Raw genomic sequence first — 21,142 nt, forward strand, 5'->3', positions numbered from 1 at the left:
TGATGAAAACCCAGAAGTCTGTGGTGTGTCTTTTCAATAATAATAATAATAATAAAACATTCTAAAACAGGTTATTTTTTCTATTTTAACTTTTGGAACTTTGACTGGCTACACATTTTCAAACAAGCAAGCAGGATAATAATTTGTGTCACTGAAGAATGGGGTTAAGATGAGCATCTTGAATAAACTTTTGCCTGTTACCTGCAAGAGGTATCTAGTATGGAAGGGAGCAACTGTGTCCTGTAAAGCTCATCTTTCTACCCACAATATAGAGAAAAACACATCAGTTTGTTTTTTTGGGGGGGTTTGTTTGTTTTTTATTATTTTAGGGAATGAGTCATCAAGGTTCCTTTTAAATAAGAACTAGAAAACACCACACAGTGCCCAAAGATGTCAACACATAATTTGTAACAGTAACATAAAAATGAAATATTTCACATTTTTATAAAACCTCAGCAATATTTTGAGTTAGACACCTGGTGAGCTCATTGTTACATACTTTGTTTTGTAGCAAACTGATTTATTGTGAGCACAGTTTTTGAGCTAGAGACAGCTTCTGGGATAAAAATGATGCCCATAATTTGTGAACTCTCATAATACCATAGGTCACATTAATACCTAACCTAAAAAAGCTTCCTTTGTAACATGAAATAGGCACTTGGGTAAGGCCTGGATAATAAGACACAACTTGTAACTGGTTTGCTGCATAACTGATACGGACACAAAGGATTCAGTGCTAAAGACAGATGCGTAGGTGTACTGGATAAAAACAATAAATATATTTAGTATTTAAAAAGGCATTATCAATTTTGCCAGTAGAAAATTATTCAGTTCTCCAGTAGATTTCTGTAAAATGTAACAAGAGAAAAATAATAATCATATACTGAAATCTACATTCCAGCTGGAGACATTTATGGGAACAGAAAGTAAGAATATTAAGTTTAACAGATCAGATCTTCATAATACAAGGCTTCCTCAACCAATTTTTACATTAATTAAACCAGTGACAGACATCAGGAAAAAAAAATCCAGTGTAAAGGAGAAGGAATTATGACCCTAAGAATTGTCATTCAGCACACTTGATAAATCAAAACAAAAATTAGATTTGCTCACCTCTAATACTAACCTAGAATACGGAAATGCTGTATGATAATAAGCACTTGAGTAAATATATTGATTCACACACAGTTTACATGCAACTCAGTTTTTCACAAACCATATATTGGCTGCAAGATTCCTTATATAACAATTAGGAAACAATGGCTTCAGGGCAGGTAAAACGCATGGTATTCACTTAAATATTTCAGCTTGTGTGAAAGACAGTTCCTGCAATATCATTTAGACCATTTAAGGAAAACATCAACTCCAGCTAACGTTGGTGGTACTGTAAACCATCTATATTATTTATAACAAATGGCCCTGGAAACTTGAAGGGTTGTTTTTTTTTGATACACAGAAAAAAGGTGAAAGCTTACTGCTTTTTTTTTCACATGTAGAAGTGAACATTGTCATCCGTATCTAAAATAATACATCATCTTAACTTCCGTCATCACAATAGTAATCTGCAGTGCAGAGTGGCGTCCCATGGCATATCCATAGAGTGTTTAAAAGAATGCACCCTTAACTTTTGCATACAGGGCACGATCACCTACACCACTGTGATCAGACTGCCATGAACCACTGCAAATTGTCTTACATGGATCTGACAGGACCATCTGCTCTAAGCCATCCTGCTGTTACTCCCACTTGGCTCCTCAGATGGGAGTCTCTCTGCGGTCCTTGCTGGGAGATGGTTTAAGAGGCTCCTTGCCAGCCTTGGTCTCAGACCCCACGGGGTCCTTTTGTGGCTGAACACTGGTGGTGCTGGCAGTGCGCTTCCCTAGCTCCTCCCCCCCGTTCTCCTGGCCTTGCCGCTGCTCCTGCTTCACTTTCTCGGTCTGCAACAGCCGCAACTGCACCCGCAGCTCAATGATCGCCTCTCGCTCCTCGTGGATCGCCTGGTTGAGGTGGGTGTTTTTAATCTGCAGATTAAAAAATATATCATAATAAATTCAATTTGTTCCCCCTCCCAAAATGTCTTTTTAATTTCTTTTTGGTCTGTAGTTTTTGGTTTCAAATAACTCTACCATTTCACTATTTAAAAGCTTTTAACAGCACTGAGGCCCAAGTGACATGGCAAGAGCCCCACTGAATGAGAGTACTACAGCAAAACAGGAGAATTCGAGTTAGTCTTTCTAGGAGACGGTGTCCTAAAGTTATCTCATACCAAAACAACACACAAAAACAATATTTAAGAGTCACTGAAACTGGGGACAAGGCTTGAACTCAATTGAACTTCCCACTGACATATCTCCAGACACTGAAATCGAGCACACACATGCTCACCTCCAGCTCCTGGTTCTGTTTCTGCAGGTCCTCCAGAATGAGCTGCAGCTCCTCCTCATCCTCGCTCTCACTCTCGCTGTCTGAGGAGTACTCCTCTGTCTCACTGCGCCCGTGCTGCTGCTGGCGGCTGTGGGGGCAATAAAAAATAAAGCCGGAAAGTGCTGAAAATTAAACACATACCTTGTGTGTTTAGCGTTGAAGCTGATTAGTTTTAAATTAAGCTTTAAAGTTGGTGCCAGTTTGGTAACAGTTTTTTTTTTTTAAATAAGTGAATAGAAGTATACTGTAAATCCATTGATATAGATTAATATCCCACCTTTGAATTTCAGAGATTTCAGCTCGGAGACGCTCAATTTCTTCTTTCTCAGAAGCAATCTGTCTCCGCAGGAACTGCTCCATGGACACCAGCTCCTCCTGCTCTGTGAGGATCTCATTCTCCTGGATTATTGAACACATATCTAGGTTAATGAACACTTAAGGACCCACAATGGAGGCAATATGTTGTATCTCAAGTAATTACACAATATCGGTTAAGCTTTGCAGTCACCATGTTTTTTTTTTTAAGAGAAATGTCCTGGTAATGGTATCGATTAATGTCACCAGGTAAATCTGGCATGGTAAATTACAACAATTGAATGTAAGGCATCTACCTGAGACAACAGGATATTGAGGACCTCCTCTTCATTTTCATTCATTTCTTCCTTAGAGACATCTTCCTTGGAAAGACTGGCAATCTCCTGGGCAATCTTAGTTTCACACTCCTAAATTTAAGATATATATTAAAAAATATAGTAAAAAAAAATAGTAACAATAATAATAATAATAATAATAATAATAATAATAAACAATAAAATATTTCTTACAATAGAAAATCGTAACACTGCATGTTTACAGTAAACAGTTACTGTAGTGTAAATCATGTAACAAATTTAGAAGCCATTCCTAAAAATGAATGTCCAATATTCTGTTTGGGTCATCTTTGGCTGTGAAAGGCGCTACATAAGTCCAATAGGATTGCTGTTGTTGTTATTCTGAAAATCACACACTTTGAACGATATTCATTTGAATAAAGAAAGCCGTATGGGGCAAAAGAAGAGATTTGAACACAAGGGGTTCCATGCTTGCTGTCTGTTGGTACTCGCCTGTCTTTTAGCCTCTCTCAACTTCCGTTTTAGTGCTGTCAGTATGCGCTGGACCTCCCACAGCCTCTCCTCCTTCGATAGGTCTTTAATTCCTGCCTGCAGGTCTCGATGTAGGCAGTTCAGAAGAAACTCCTTGACGAGGACAAGTATAGAATGAAGAGCCAGCACCCAAAGCTTATGAAGAGGTTAATTCCAGATAACAACAGAACACCAGTGGTAGGGTTGCAACAATATACAACTTTTGACTCCAAGCCCTTATAACTTAAGTCACTCTCCAGGTCTGATCTGATTTGGTCCAAATCACAAAGGTTGCAAGACATAAACCAGCCTGCCTCGTACTTCAGACTTCAAGGAGTGCATTATTTAAGCATTGAATCTGATGTAGCTGTCATTATCTGCTAGATAACTTACCACAAGGTCAACTATCTACAAGTAATAACCACTGCAGAAGATATTAATGCTGTTATTAACCATTTTTAAATGGTTATATTTTGCTATTTATTGGTTATATTTTGGTCTGGATTACTTAGGCTGATTCAAGTTCATACCGTCGTTTAAAGCAAGTTTAAAATTCCATCCTATACAAATCCCATCTGCCTGTGGGATAACTACCTCTTTACTCAAAACCTGATTGCCTTAGACGATCCACGAGGTTTACAATACAATAATTGTTCACTGTACAAACTTGGACTTTCAAAGTTTGTACAGTGAACAATTATTGTATTATAAAGTGTTGAGTTAGCCCTGCTCTTTCTGCCTTTGACCTACCTGCCTGCGTATCTCCTCCTTGACACTCTCCTGTGTCTTTGGCAGGGCAGGCATGGTGGCCATGTTGGACCAACGAAGGGGTTTTACTGCCGGCTTCAGCTTCACATCCCCAAAGAGATCCTTGATGTGGGTAAAAAACACATATAGCACCCGGTTGCTGATCTGCAGGGGGAGACACAGAACAGCTTACTTAGCAGAAAAACAAGACAAGGGTGCAGCTCAGGATTACGACTGGAACGGACTGAAAGACGCACAAGTCAGTACCGCTGTTCCAAGACACTTCAGACAGAAGTAGCTAAAAAGAATTATGAAAAACTAATAAACACAGTTTAATGTAATCATGTGGTGTTTGCGCCAGCTTCAATAATAACTTGAAATAATTCTTTATTTATCAGTAGCTCCTCAAGTAAGATTCTCGTGAATAATTTCAGGATGACAGTGGAAGCCAAAAGCTATGTAAAAACTAGGTATCAGGAAGCAACCCCTTATGTGTACATGAAACACAATAATCGTGGGTATGACAGTCACAGAACTTTGTAGAAGATGTAGCTTTCTGCAGTGAATATCAGAAGCAGCACAGAAAACACAGTATGACCATAATCGAATGTGTGGAAATTAACTATGCTGTATGTCATTTTCTGACACCTAAAATCAACTTGTATAGGAATGAAATAATCGACAGCTTATCCAACTAGGAAACTCACTAACATGTACTGCAAGTCAGGAGTTAAGGAAAACCTTCCGTGCTCTACAAAAGGACAAGTCCACAGAGGCATGGACCATTTACGAATACCACCAAAAAATAATAAATCTAATGTTACTCTGGTGATGTCTACACAAGTTTTATTTTATAGGCAAAATGTTATAGAACAGTATTTGTGACAGATTTTATGCTTTGCCAAACCTGTTTAAACTGTAAAAGAAAAAGCACAGTGGAATTGTCATAGGATGCAGGGAGCTGCTAGTTTCAAAATAATTATGTGCCGGGACACTTTTGCCTATGTTACAGGCAAAGCCCGAAATATGTGCAATTCGCGAATTGCCCACTGTCTTTGGGCAAAGCCAGAAATAAAATTTAAAAAAAACTTATTTTGCGCTTTGCCCTGGCAAACCATCTGCCCACTGCTTCTCAGGCAGAGTCTGAATCTCTCCCTCTGTTCTTTCACTCCTGCTCTGAGCGACAGGCAGACCTTCAGAACAAGGAACGTCGGAACAAAAATTAACATGAGAAACTCCACGGACACTTGTGTAGGACCATCGGCAACAGCTGAATAGGAATTGAGATATATATATATAAAATCTATGTGACACTTCAGAACAATATTACCCACAACTTCAGAACATTGGAAGATAAATTTACATGAGAAACCCCATTGACACACGTATAAAAGGACAGTATTATAAATAACATAATAACAACCAATAAAAATAAGGAGTTGTATTGAACTGTCCAATCAGAGAGGTCTGTAAGACAATGAGAACACCATGTACAGACTTGCACAACATCCACAGAGCTGTACACTCTAGTGGAGGATAGCAGTGGAGTTTACAAAAATATTTAACTGGCTCTTCATAAGGAGACCCATATTTTCTGCACTAAACCTTCGCTCCTCTCAAACCAGGCTGTAATTAATATAAAACAACCAGTTATCTAAGGTGGACAATCATATCATGGGATGCTAAATGTGGTAAGCTCTCAACGTGTAACTTTTAAGCTTCTGAACTGGTCGCAAACTTCCCCATTTTGTGTTTGCAATTACTCTGTAAACCAACAAATTATTCATTATTTTCTTAAATAACATATTTCAACAACAAATATCTAATTTCTGGTAAGGTTCACCAGAATACAAACCTTAAATGGAATGGAACACAAAGTGATTTAGTGTGCAACACAGGCCATCCATCTAGCTCCTCCTAGGATCGGAAGAAGACACTCATTGTACAAGCAGTTTGACCCATTCCAGATTTTACTATAGGCTTGATTAAAAACTGTGTATTGGTAATAAGCTCTTTCAAAACATGGAAAGTCTTGCACTGCTGTGCTATAGGGGTCTTATACACAGCCCTAAGGGCTAAATGTCTTGTTCACCTGGATAGTGGGGCTCAGAACAATGGAGATGTTTTGGATGTTCATCTTGGTGTCGGCCTCCTTGGCAATGACATGGTCCATGTGGACCAAGAGCCAGGCCAGCATCAGGTGGTTGCAGGAAGGCATGTCAGCCAGGAGCCGCTGGAACTCCTGCACCTTTTCAGCATCAGAGGCGCGACTGCAAGCCTCCTCAAAGTGGACTGTCAAGTCCCGGCCCAGCAGATTCTCCGGCAGCTCTCGCAGATACTGCTTAAGCAGGCTGGCCACAGCATGGGGATCATAATCATCAAGACAAGGGGACTCCTCCCGGTCATAGGCAGCTTTCAGCTCGTCCACCTTGGACTTCATCCCTGCAGTGCAAGAAAGGAAGGCAAATGAAGAGTTAATTATTTGGCAAATTAAATGATCAGAAATCATAAAATAATAGAATGAAATAAAAGCAGACCAGGTTAAAAAAAAAAAAGAGTACATTTGAGCATACACTCACAGTAATGTTGAATAATTAGTGCTAAGGAATGCCCATACCAAGACTGACATCAAAATATGGCTAAAAATGTGACATGCAGTGGTTTGCAGAAGTATTCACCCCCTGCAAAGTTTTCACATTTTGTTGAATTACAAATAATGTATGCAGTTTTTCAAACAAACTTTTTTTTTTCAAACCTGTAGTGGTTAAACTGAACACTGTTATATGAGGAGGAGGTTAAACGTCGGAAAAACTCGCAACGAAGATGTCCAAAATGAAATTTACTGGTTGCATAAGTATTCAGCCCCTTAAGTCAGTACTTGGTAGAAGCACCTTTGGCAGCAATTACTGCTATGAGTCTTTTTGGATAGGTCTCTACTAGCTTTGCACAGTAGGATGGTGAAATTTTTAGACATTTTGCTAGACAGTTGGGATGGTGTTGACTGGGTGATATGCAGTGTTGGGCTTCTGCCAGACGTAACGCTTGAAATTTAGTCCGAAAAGTTAATTTTTTGTCTCGTCTGACCACAAAACCTTTTTCCACATGTCTGCAGTATCATCTACATGCCCTTTTTCACAAACCCCATACATGTTTTAAGATGAGGCTTTTTGAGTAATGGCTTCTTTCTTGCCACCTGTCCATTCAGGCCAGCTTTGTGTAGGGACTGGCTTATTGCTGATGTGTGAACACTGACTCCCATTTCAGACACAGAACTCTGGAGATCTCTTCAAGGTCATTGTTGGCTTCAGAGTGACATTCCAAACCAGTTTCCTGCTTGCCCGGCTGCTCAGTTTGGTAGTGTCTGGGTGGTATGATGCATCTTCCACTTCTTAATGATGGACTTCTTTGTGCTGAGAGGGATAATCAGTGCCTTTGAAATTTTCTTATACCCTTCTCCTGCTTTGTGCCTTTCTACCAATTTATCGCTGACTTGTTTCTAAAGCTCCTTGGTCTTCATCGTTACTTTGTTGGATCACTATGTAAGTTGCAGCTTGAAAGTCTTTATATACTTGAGGGAAATTATCTGCAAGTTAAACCACTTTGAGTACACTTTGAAACCATTTCATTAATTTTGTGACCTTTCAAACAAATCATTTGCACCTGAGCTGATTTATGGCTGCAGTTGCAAAGGAGTTGAAGACTTATGCAACTGAGATTAATCTGTTTTTCTCTCTAAATCTTACTTATTCCATATTCTATATGCATTTTTTAACTTTATCAATGTGGAGTAGTTTGTGTAGAGTCTACATCTGAAGTCTAACTTGAAAGCATCGTGGAATACGCTCAGGTACCGACAAAATGGGAAAACTTTGCAGGGGGGTGAATACTTCTGCAAACCACTGTATATACAAATAAATTAAACAAATAATAACAAGTGAGGGTAGAGAAAATCTAAGGACGAATACCTGATATTCGATAGATGCCTTCACACTTCATACCACAGTTCTCGATATAGTCAATGCACTCTCGGAAGACGGCAGGCAGTCGGACACCATCATATAAGATTGTCCGATCCACAGCCTCTGCCAGGGGGATTCCAAAGACTGGCCGCAGGCAGGGGGCTTCCTGCGGGACCGCCTCCTGTTCAGCACTGGGCTTCTTCTTCTTCTTCTTCTCTTTCCACTGCTTGACCACGTCAGCGGCAGTCAGGTCTTTAGATTTCTTCTCCTTGTGCTTCTCCTCTTTGTGCTTCTCTTCCTTGTGCTTCTCCTCCTTGTGCTTTTCCTCTTTAGGCTTTTCCTTCACCTTGAAGTCCTTCTCCTTCTTCTTGGAGAAGCTGGGCTTCTTGAACACATGGATCCCCTTAGAACGCTTCATCTTGGAGGGGCTTTCAGCTTCATCTCCCGAGCTGTCTTCCTGGAAAGCTGCGTAGCCCTCGTCTGTTAGGAAAACATATGGAGTTCTAAACACACTGAATTCTTTCTATCTCACTTACAACACATAAATGGTCAGGCTTCAATTTAACCATTATACACACTGAAACTTGCTTTTTTCTTTTTTTTTTTTTTTTTTTTTTTTTATATTATATTTTCAATATATATATATATATATATATATATATATATATATATATATATATATATATATATATATATATATATATATATATATATATATACACACACACACACACACAGTGCCTTGCAAAAGTATTCAGACCCCTGACCAATTCTCTCATATTACTGCATTACAAATGGTACATTGAAATTTCGTTCTGTTCGATATTTTATTTTAAAACACTTAAACTCAGAATCAATTATTGTAAGGTGACATTGGTTTTATGTTGGGAAATATTTTTAAGAAAAAAAAAAAAACTGAAATATCTTGCTTGCATAAGTATTCAACCCCCACACATTAATATTTGGTAGAGCCACCTTTCGCTGCAATAACAGCTTTAAGTCTTTTGGGGTAAGTATGTACCAGCTTTGCACACAGTGTCGGAGTGATTTTGGCCCATTCTTCTTGGCAGATTTGCTCCAGGTTGTTCAGGTTGGTTGGACGACGCTTGTGGACCGCAATTTTCAAATAGTGCCACAGATTCTCAATGGAATTGAGATCAGGACTTTGACTGGGCCACTGTAGGACATTCACCTTTTTGTTCTTGAGCCACTCCAATGTTGCTTTGGCCTTGTGCTTGGGATCATTGTCCTGCTGAAAGGTGAATTTCCTCCCAAGCTTCAGTTTTTTAGCGGACTGAAGCAGATTCTCTTGCAGTATTTTCCTGTATTTTTTCCATCCATTCTTCCTTCAATTGTAACAAGATGCCCAGTCCCTGCTGATGAGAAGCATCCCCACAGCATGATGCTGCCACCACCATACTTCACTGTAGGGATGGTGTGTCTTGAGGCATGGGCAGTGTTAGGTTTGCGCCACATATAGCGCTTTGAGTTTTGGCCAAAAAGCTCTATCTTGGTCTCATCTGACCACAAAACCTTTTCCCACATCGCAGCTGGGTCACTCTCATGCTTTCTGGCAAACTCCAGACATGCTTTCAGATGGTACTTTTTGAGTAACGGCTTCTTTCTTGCCACCCTCCCATACAGGCCAGTGTTATGCAGAGCTCTTGATATGGTTGACTGGTGCACCATTACTCCACTCCCAGCCACTGAACTCTGTAGCTCCTTCAAAGTGATTGTTGGCCTCTCTGTGGCTTCTCTCACAAGTCTCCTTCTTGTTTGAGCGCTGAGTTTTGAGGGACGGCCTTTTCTTGGCAGTGCCTGGGTGGTGTGATGCAGCTTCCACTTCCTGATTATTGATCCAACTGTGCTCATTGGGATATCCAAACACTTGGATATTATTTTGTACCCGTTCCCTAATCTATGCATTTGTATTACTTTATCACTAACTTCTGCAGAATGCTCTTTGGTCTTCATTCTCCTTCAGATTCACAGCCTTACCAATGATCCTTCAACAGTGGGGTTTTTATCCAGAAAATGTGACAGCAACTTTAATGGTTCACAGGTGGAGGCCAATGGTAAGGTAATTGTGTCCTCGTTAGGGCAATTTCTTTCATCAGTGCAAACTGGGAGCTTCCACAGCACAGGGGTTGAATACTTATGCAAGCAAGATATTTCAGTTTTTTATTTTCCTTAAAAATATTTCCCAACATAAAACCAATGTCACCTTACATTAATTGATTCTGAGTTTCAGTGTTTAAAAATAAAATTACAAACAGAACAAAATTTCAATGTACCATTTGTAATTCGGTAATATGAGAGAATTGGTCAGGGGTCTGAATACTTTTGCAAGCCACTGTGTGTGTGTGTGTGTGTGTGTGTGTGTGTGTGTGTGTACATTCATGACATCTCTTAATCATGTCATACAGCCACCAAGAGAAAAAAAAACACTTTTCTCAGGAGACTGCAGACAGTCAGGGAAAAAACTAATTAAATTAAAGTGAGATTATGGTAAAAAATTATTTAAAAAAATATTACAATAACCCAGTTTAAACAAGTAGGTTTAACAATTTTTACTAAACGTGATTAGCCATTAAAGTACAGAGTCAAATATGCTTGTTACTCATATTAAAACAATCACTGTCATTTTCTTTAGAATGGCTTTTGATACACTCTCCAGTTCCTTAACTTCTCTGGGAAAATACTTGTAGTTCCTTGGGAATGATTACGAATAAGTGAATGGGAGTTTTGTGGAAAGAAGTTAACTCCAATATGGTGAATAATGACTGCAACCTTTTGACACTATTATCAAAAAGCCCCCCTCAATTTAAGGATTACCCCCAAGTGGAACCTGGATGACATGGATCATCTGGAATTGTAACAACATGCCAAGCCAAGGATAGGGGCATGCACTGTAGTTGTTAGCATCCACATTTGACTCTTACATGCACCTTACATATACATTATATTTGGATATTTCTTTAAAACAAAATGAGCTTCTTTCAAACAGGGTCTTGTGAATTAGCCAATGGTTTAAATACTTTACAGACTTTTTTTTATTTTTTTTTATTGAAAACATTTTCACATACTGTACGCTACCCATCTGACAACACTGCATTAAACTGCCTTTCACATACTGTACACCAGACCTCCAAATTGGACCCCATTATAGTGACTTTTCCTTGCTACTTACTCCTCTTCTCCTTCTTCTTGAACTTCCCCTTCTTCTTGCTGTGGTCCTTCTCCTCGTCGGAGGCCACGTCCGCAGGCTGGTGCAGCCCATCGTGGGGTGGGGAGGGCTGGCCGGTTCGGTACAGCCCCGGGAACTTGATGGGGCTAATCTCCTCGGAGCTGGGAGTGCGGGCCATTGCCCCGGGGTGCTCCACCCGCCGGTGCTCGCTGGGGCTGCTGGTGGGGGGCAGGAAGCACTCTGTCATGATGACGGCGGCGGCGACACTGGCACCCTGATCTCCTCTGTGTCTGTGCCTCCGTGTGCGTTACCTCTCCATTTCACCTGCAACACAAACAACAAGGTTTCAAGGTGGTGTTACTGTATTACACTCACAATTAATGTGATGAGAGAGAAAAAGAAAAAAGTTAAAAGTGCTTGTTTCTCCATAAGCGTGCCTGCTGTACATTGCAAGACTGAGTACTGTAATTCATATTTTCACTGCTAAGACCTCTTAAATGCATTTTACTGTACATAAGGCTCCCTGAAAATCAGATCATAACTTAAGTGAATTCAGTATATTGTGTACACTAGGAATCACATAACAGAGGAATAATTACATTCTTATGCCTTATGGTGCCAGGCAAATAAGAGTCACATGACCAAAATATGACAGCTACAGTGGGTTCCGGTTGGCGCAATGTGTTATACTGGGGTGCGCTGCAGGTTACCTGTCAGTTGCTCTTTCTTTTAAATCATGCGCCAACTACATTTCTGAAAAATCCCCCAAAGAACCACCAGGTGGTGCATTTCTTTAGAACTTAAAAAACACAGTGGCTGTACACCATATGGTATCATTTCAAATAATGTGGCACTGCATCACGTTTTAAACAATAATTGAAGCTCTTATGCCTGAAAAAAGAAAAAAATCTATATATATTGTCCAGTTGTTATGCTTGGATTTTGGTGTCTGACAAGATCTATATCTGAGTTTTAGCTTCTCGCACTGTCCATGCATCCACCTCTTACACCGTCCAGGAATATTGCGGGCAGCTGTTTATTTCGGACAAATAGCGTTTGCCATTTGCCATTACCATTGACTTCAACAACAAAGGCATAATGTATATCGTGTTAAGCACGCTGTATATTTCGGGCAAACTCAGCTGTTTGGATCTCGTTATCCACCATTCACAGATGGAAATAATGAACGCACTGCCTAGTAATCGCTCTTACTAATCCACCAATCAGCTGTTTTCACCTTCTTACAGTGCCATTCACATAGATTTCAATACAAAAGGCAGCACTTTACTGAAGTAAAAGCTTTACAGAACAATCACTCAGCTGTTTGCACCTTGTTACTGAGTGATTACCCCTGTACTGCACCTTGGCTATCTAATCCCTGTACGCAGTGTCAGGTTTAAAGTTTGAAAAAACAGCACTGACTGCACAGCAAGCATGGCTGAAAAGAGAAAAGTGATTTGCATCACCACAAAAATTCAGTGGAAATAAAATGTCTCTGTTAGATGCTGTGCGTTTGCTAAAGCGTGCTTGGAACTCTGTCAGTCAGCAAATAATACAACGTTTCTTCAAACAACCCGGATTTTCTGTAGTTAAGGAGGAGAGTGCTGATGAAAATACAACCAAAACTGAAACTGACAACACCAGAGGGGATGCCAGAGGAAAAATTCTCAGCTGTGTCGACCAGGATGCTCTGCCTGAAACAGACACCGATGACGTAAGCGAGCATTCTGCGCTTTTAACTCTGTGGCGTGCGGTGGAGCAGCATCCGGATATAGAAAACACTGACAAAGTTTGCTGTCCATACTTGCAAAAACAAACCATCCAGATGTGTGTCACAGATTTCTTCTCTGGAAACAATTTGCAGTAATGCAGCCTATCTGTTTGGTACATTTTGGCATTTGCATTACTTTTTATTATATGTATAGGTTTTACAACATTTTTTATTAGTGTAATAAGTGACAAAGACTTTTAATCACATGCACACTTATTTGTTTTGATTACTGTACTGGTGATTGGGGGACATTTTGAAGGTCAGGTTATTGTGTGGGAGTTTATACCGCCCATCGCTTACTGCGGGCGAATCACATTAACACAAACCCGCCCGTTCTAAGCGGTGACGACTGTAATCAGGGTTACCAGATTTGTAAAACTGGGATATTTTATTTTCTTAATTCACTGAAGCTATACCAACCACAAAGCCGTTAAAATAACAGTATATAATAACACAATAAAACAGTTAAAAAATTAAACACTGGGCGTATTTACTGCAAATGATAACTACTCATTATTTTCTTTATATTGTCACCTCAAAACATGTTAAATGTACAAAAAGCCAGATTAAAAAAAGATCCGCTATTAGTATTTAAACATGATAAACACATAACCAGAATGATTTAACAAATTACACTATGTAACACAATTTTTGTTCCTGGGTAGTAAGTGTTATTTCCTAATTGCTTATGCCTCAAAAGTATAGAAAATGGCTATTATTCCCCACAAACTTTGCTTTTGTGACCAGGACAGTGATATATCAAAATATCACTATTTCCAATGGGAAAACGGGCAAATGTGTGTCTTTTCGTTCACATAAAGTCAGAAAAAAACAACATATGAATCCAAATGAACATGTATTTATACTAAAGTAATACTAAAATGACTACAAAAGATTTAGAAGTGAGTAGTTTTTTGAGATTTACGATTATACTGTAAAGAAAGTATTGGTTTTACACTTCAAGCTGCACCGCATGGTAACTGCTGTATTCTGTGCTATGTCTCTGGGTACTGCAGAGTGGTGCGGGGAAGCTTTCCACAGAACTCACTGTACAATATTGCCAAAGTGTTTTCTTTTGCTTTAATAGACCTAGTACATAAGGTGTGCACAAACAAGGGTAATATCACAAAATATTAAAAAAAAAAAAAAAAAGAAAGAAAATACTTCTGGTTTCTCTGCTTACATTGCCTAAATATAATTTTACTTCACATTCAACACAGCCTTCTGAAGTACATACAGTACCAAAACATTTAGGGAAATATGTGCCCCAGTTATGGATATACATGCTGAAACGTGATTTAAAGTTACTTTAGCTTCAGCAGAGCAGATAGCAAGCATGGTAAAGGACAAGATTAAGAAGTTAATTTCTCATATTAAAATTTGCCTTCAGCAAAAGTACACCTCTCTTCTAAGATGTTTTCCCCTTCTTCATATGTAATTAATTACAAACCCACAACTGAACTGGCATGAGACAATGACTTTTCAAAGCTATACACAGACTGGACTGGCAGGTTCTGCTGGTAGCTTAACTTCTCTGGAATGGAACTGCCTCCATTTTGCTTAATATAATTTAAATTCTGGGTGCATTAACATATATTTTGCAAAACATGTTCTACTAAATTTGTAATTCTCAACTTAACTGGAATTCTGCACCTTACTACTGTAATCCACTTGCTGAACACCTGAAAGCATTGAAAGTCTTTAAGTCAAATTGTTTGTCAGTAAATGTATTGCATTTATTTTAGTATTTATAAATTCAGCACTATTGAAAGGTTTTGGAGGAACAGTAGGGCTGTAAAGCTGTAGTAAAATCATCAATAAGCTCCCTTACAGGTATGTTTAATTATAAGACAACAGGAAAAATACAGGTGTAAAGAAACTTTAAAAAACGAATCTGAATTGCAAGTGAAAAGTCAGTGGAGGATTATGGACTCAATTGAAAACAAAAAATAAATAAAAATAAATTCACTGTAAATTCACAAATATGCAAACAATACAAAAGACTTTTCATACAATCCACCCAACCCCCCCCCCCCCCCCCCCCCCCCCCCCCCACCCCCCCCCCCCCCCCCCCCCCCCCCCCCCCCCCCCCCCCCCCCCCCCCCCCCCCCTCCCCCCCCCCCCCCCCCCTTAGAGCCACACCCCCCCCCCCCCCCCCCCCCCCCCCCCCCCCCCCCCATATAATTCTTAAAAACAGCAAAAGCTTACTAATGCAGGTTATTCTTTTTTGTTACAAAAGCTAGTTCATGGGATAATTTATACCATATATGGAAATGTTTTCAGTACACTCTTATTCATCTACAAAGTATTTGTGTTGTTTTAAAAAACCACATGAAACAGAGATGCTCTCTAAAGTATACCAAAGCTGTTATGTTTAATACATGTCTTAAGTATACCACAGCAACTTGGAACTATCTTTCTGTGGTCATTTTAAACTAGCTTGCAACCTACTTACAGAAAAATAAGAAAAATCTGCTCTCCTACAGTTTAGGCAAACAGGTCAGCAAAAAAGAACAGCCCTTTTCAAGAACAGTGTGCCACCCGACTGTATACACAATAATGTTACCCCACAGTATTTCAATTTCATAAAAAAGATGGCTCATCTTGTAAGCAAGTATGTAACTCACGAATTCACTAGTACGGAATGTGGACAAATCTGGACCTTCTATTCAGTGGCTGGGGCGCAAACATAACGTTTCCAAATCATTGCCACACTCCCTCCACCAATTTTTTAATAAGCCCGGATTTATTTTTTTTTTAAATATGCTTAATTTTGTTTAAGAGGGAGGCTGACAAGAGAAGAGATGAAGATAAACCCGGGCAGTCAGTCAGTACACACATGTGGAACAGGAAGAGCACAGTCTCAATCACTCTCTGGGGGCTATTCAATGGATTTAAAACAGTGATATACCTAAATACAGCTCTGTTTTAATCATAAAGTAAAACCTGTTCCTTACATATTTTTACACTACACAGTGCACACTGTCAGAACCTTAGTAAACCAGGGGCCTCTAGGTGTCCTCCACTGTTTAGATCAGAGGTTTCCAGCCCGGGGTGTGCGCCCCCCTCAGGGTGGCACCAAACATTACAGGGGTCCAGGAGGCTTTGGTAATATTGAAGTAATTTAAAGTTTCACCAAAATAGTTCCCAGCTTACAAAACCTCCTACGTTAGCTGTCTGATAATAATAAGTTTGTACAACGTTATTAGGAAAGACTATGTTGCAATAAAAGTTATCATAATTTTCCCTTGGTCCTTCTGTTCACGAGGCAGTATCACGAGAATTTGAATTCAACCGTGAAATGTTGAGGTAACTTATCTGAAACTTTGTGAAAGGCAGGTGCATCTGGAATCAAAAATTGATAATGACTTCAAAGCATCCTGCAACTGAACCTTGGCCTAAAGCAGAAAAAAAGAAAACGCGTTCATATCTTTACAGCTATCTAACATTTGGATTTATGGAAGGACTTACTGATGACAAAACACGGCCCTGGTGTGTAATCTGCGGTGAAATGTTTGCAAAGGATAAGATGAAGCCAAGCACATTAAAGACATCAGGAAATGGTTGAGACAATGTGTGGACCCCAGTTTCAGACAAATTAAAGGCTGTTCCACTGTCAAACAATACAATGAAGGGCTGAATAAACAAAATGGCAGCAGGTTGTGAAGAAATTATTTTGGTATCCAGCTGGATAAGATGACTACAATGGCAGATGATGCAGTGCTACCTGTGAGTTACATTGATGTAACTCACAGGTAGCACTGCACATTGATATCGTAATGTTTTTGAGAAGTGGACTGCTACTTTACACTACACAGACTGTCGTATGCAAACCTTGTTGCATGTAGTTTTGACCGGGCAGCTTCTATGATGGGTAAAAAATAAAGGCTTCAATAATCGCTTGAAAGAAAAAGCTCCAAACTGTGCAATATTTTATTGCACGGTTCATCAACAATACACATTTTACCCTGGCAGGTAAAAAATTGTCTGAAGACCTCAATACAACACTTATGACAGTTGTCACAATTGTATGACAAAAAAGGTCAATCAACTAATAAATGGCTATTTGCTGACTTGTGTGAAGACGAAGCTCACCAAACTTTCTTACTTCATACTGAACATTGTGGCTTTCATGTAGAAAAGGGTTAGTTCACTTTGTTGAATTCAAAGAAAAAATCTAAGAGTTTTTACAAATGCACAATTCTGCTTTGTCAGATCAAGTAACTGATGAGTTTGTAAATAAAACTGCTTATTTAGCAGACGTCTTCAGTCTTTTCAATGCAACAAATCAACGGCTACAAGGAGCAGACCATAACATACTGCAGTGCAAGGAGGTCACTGATGCCTTTACCTGGAAACTGGAGTTCGCCGCGGACGGGAATGACTGCGGCACTGTGCAAACTGACAAGGAAGTCGTTTACTCCACAGATCATCTAATGTTGGTTTACAATCTAGGGAAATTATGCCGGTTACCGGCATCGATGTGAAAACAGCCTCAGAAATTATTGGTCAACTTCTCTTGAAGACCGCCAGTGCGGTGCAGTGTTTGGCTGTTCCATGAATCCTCCCTCAGATGTGGGAAATCAGTCTGTTTTCAATTTACAAATGTCATTTAATCTAAAAAAAAATGTTACTATAAATGGCAATGTTCAATTTAATGTTTATGGCAAATTAAAAAAGTACAAAATATATGTTACAATCAAACAGTCTTCAGGGACTACTTTTTCTCAGTGTAAGTATACATAATATAATTCTTATTTTTTTTTCCTTAAAAAAGCTAGTTTGTCATTATTTTCAAAATAAATGTAGCCATTTTACAGGTGAAATAGCACAGGGTGTGTGGCAAGACAATTCTTACCTCACTTCCAGGTAATGGGTTATTTCTTACTTAATGTCTAGTATTTCTTTTTTTAAAGTATTACTGTGCAGGGCCCGCTTTAACACTGTTACCTGTATTTAAAAATGTGCATCGATTAATCTACCCATTAATCAACTAGTGCCCATAAATGAACCCATCAACTATGAAGATCTGTTGGTTTCATACCTGACCTGTATCTTCCACGACACAAAATCAAAATCTTGAGGTGGGAAGCTCTGGTTGAGTTGACACCGAATGACCAAACAGCAAGATGTATATACAGTGCTTGAGGACTGTGATGGATTGGACTTTTAACTGATAAGGGGGCAGGACGTTGAAACGCTTTATTTATAAAGAAATGTGATTAATATTAGGAATTACAAATGAGCAATGAAAAGGGAAACAATAACTGTTCCCACTGTCAAGTCAGTTACCTCTTTTTACTTTCTAAACTTATGAATGTTACCAAGCTACTGAATCCTGGAGGTAGAGGTGCACCCTGAGAAACCTCCACTTGATTTTCCATCCCAACCTGCCGATGGACGTAGGGCTCCCAGCCAAACTTGGCAACTCAGCAGGACCATGATTCCAACTGCTGATCTCCTAATCACTTGACACTCTGCACTCCAAATGCTTGTTGTGGCAATATAGGCTGTTCTCTCCTTTACTATACAAATATACTACAAAGGGATGTACCATTCGTGGTAGTGCTACAGAATAATAAAAACCAAGACTCACTCAAGTAACAAGTAAACCAATAGGTCAATCTTCACTTTAGATTAACACAGTCTGATTTAGTGCAATAAATGCTTAAAATGCAGGTTTACCAATAATAATAATAAATCATAATAATGTGCTTTTATATGGACAACTTTTACAAGAAAACAAACATTGGAACGATACACCTTGAACGTTCAGAGTACTGTAGTTATTCCACGGATGAGGATAGCCGAATAACCCACTAGAGCACAAAGGGCCGGAAAAAACAACATTCTCTGTGGACCAGCTAATTTACAAATTATTCGATGCTAGATCTCTCAGTGCAATGAATACCAAACACAGAAACGTCACGTAATATTTCTAAGTCAGAATGACACTGACAGACACAGACATGGGTTTTAAAACTTTGTCCCACAATGGACAGAGAGAGACAGTATCGAACTAGCAATAATATTCCTGATAAATTAGAACAGTTAAACGAACAACCACTTTTATTACTTTTTACTTTTTATACCGGCATTAAAAGCAGATGTAACATTCTGAGGCCCTAAGCCTAGTGCTGGATTTACCAGTCTGTCCTGTCTTGACTGTCACGAGAGCGACAGTGTTTTTAAATTACCCTCTTTCCTCTCAAACATAACGTTGCTTGAACAATTAAATACAAAGTTAAAGCCATGTAAACCGTATCAACTTGTATACAAAGCATAATAAACAAAGTACACAACTAACCTGCTTCAGAGAATATCAATAGGCAACTTCCTGCTGGGCTGTTTACGTACAGATTAAACCAACTGGGCAGGCGTGTTGCGGCTCCCAGGTATCTTGGAAATTGTAGTCCTGTTAACCATGAAATGGCTGAGCGAGCAATAGTATATTGTTCATTAAAACTACAAGACCTAGTCAACGCTTTGCTCGTATTTATGATTGGTTTACAGAAAAGCGGTGACTTTACTAGTAAGGTGTGTATATATATATATATATATATATATATATATATATAAAAAGTGCTGAAGGCTACAGTTGTATTTATATTATTAATGTGGTTTTTTTTTTTTTTTGTTTTTTTTATCGTTGAGAAATTAAATATACTTTTTTTTTTTTCACCAGATTAAATAGCTGCTAGCCAGCTTGACCTGCTGAAAAACAAAACAGCAACATTAAAAACAAAAACAAAACAAACAAAAAAAAAAAAAAAAATAACTGGGATATCAACAAGAAGACCCATACACACATAGACCCATATATATCAAATTAACAATGCTTGAATAACTGGGATATCAGAACAAGAAGACCTACAAACAGAGGAGGCCCGGCCCATCTTGCTCGTTTGGTTGTTAGTAGCTTATTATCCCAAATCTCAACAAGCAGCTTCTTGAAGGATCTCAGGGTGTCAGCTATATGACATGCCTTTTAAGCCCGGAATAAACTCTTTCTAGAGCAGCAATATCTTTTTTTATAGCGAGGTGACCAGAACTGCACACAATATTATGAGGTCTTATAGTGCATTGTACAGTTTTAACATTACTTCCCTTGATTTAAATTCAACACTTTTCACAATGTATCCGAATCTTGTTAGCCTTTTTTATAGCTTCCCCACACAGAAGACATTTCTGAGTCAACAAAAACTCCTAGGTCTTTTTCATAGATTCCTTCTCCAATTTCAATATCTCCCATATGATATTTATTGTACATTTTTAAGTACCTTACACTTTTCTCTATTAAATGTCATTTGCCATGTGTCTGCCCAGTTCTGAATCTTGTCTAGATCATTTTGAATGACCTTTGCTGCTGCAACAGTGTTTGCCACTCCTCCAACTTTTGTGTCGTCTGCAAATTTAACAAGTTTGCTTATATACCAGAATCTAAATCATTAATGTAGATTAGGAATAGCAGAGGACCTAATACTGATCCCTGTGGTACACCACTGGTTACCACACTCCATTCTGAGGTTTTTCCTCTAATCAGTACTGTTTTCTACAGTTAACCACTCCCTAATCCATGTACATGTGTTTCCTTGAATCCCAACTGCGTTCATGAGAATTAATCTTTTATGCGGGATTCCTGGAAATCTAAATAATGTCATATGCTTTGCAATTATTAGATGTTGCATCCTCAAAAAAATCAAGCAAGTTAGTTAGGCACGATCTCCCTTTCCTAAAACCATGTTGACTGTCTATTACTTTTTACCATATAGGTAACCATTTTGGATCTTATTATATTCCATAGCATATAATAGAAGTCAGGCTTACTGGTCTGTAGTTACCTGGTTCAGTTTTGTTTCCCTTTTTGTGGATCGGTATTACGTTTGCAATTTTCCAGTCTGTCGGTACCACCCCTGTGTCAAGAGACTGCTGC

General features: G+C 39.0%; 1 protein-coding gene across 1 annotated transcript; it reads right to left on the reverse strand.

The window, feature by feature from the left end:
• Positions 1–291: 291 nt before the first annotated feature.
• On the reverse strand, positions 292–19,596 carry LOC121313529 (ralA-binding protein 1-like). The gene is made up of 10 exons (XM_041246184.1): positions 19,517–19,596; positions 11,442–11,762; positions 8,258–8,731; positions 6,385–6,734; positions 4,296–4,457; positions 3,528–3,659; positions 3,036–3,146; positions 2,702–2,823; positions 2,386–2,512; positions 292–2,021 (listed from the first exon to the last, which is right to left on the reverse strand). The coding sequence occupies exons 2-10, from the start codon at positions 11,683–11,685 to the stop codon at positions 1,755–1,757; spliced, it is 1,989 nt and encodes a 662-aa protein (XP_041102118.1). The 5' UTR covers positions 11,686–11,762; positions 19,517–19,596; the 3' UTR covers positions 292–1,754.
• Positions 19,597–21,142: the final 1,546 nt, after the last annotated feature.

The sequence above is a fragment of the Polyodon spathula genome, chromosome 3 (assembly GCF_017654505.1).
Source record: "Polyodon spathula isolate WHYD16114869_AA chromosome 3, ASM1765450v1, whole genome shotgun sequence".
Classification (NCBI taxonomy): domain Eukaryota; kingdom Metazoa; phylum Chordata; class Actinopteri; order Acipenseriformes; family Polyodontidae; genus Polyodon; species Polyodon spathula.

Bases quoted from the DNA above. Each gene is read 5' to 3' on its own strand.
- LOC121313529 (XM_041246184.1), bottom strand. From the start codon at position 11,685: ATGACAGAGTGCTTCCTGCCCCCCACCAGCAGCCCCAGCGAGCACCGG. The intron at 4,458-6,384 runs GTGAACAAGACA...CTCCCCCTGCAG, and splicing joins TTCTGAGCCCCACTATCCAG to ATCAGCAACCGGGTGCTATA. The intron at 3,660-4,295 runs GTAGGTCAAAGG...GTCCTCGTCAAG, and splicing joins AGGAGGAGATACGCAGGCAG to GAGTTTCTTCTGAACTGCCT.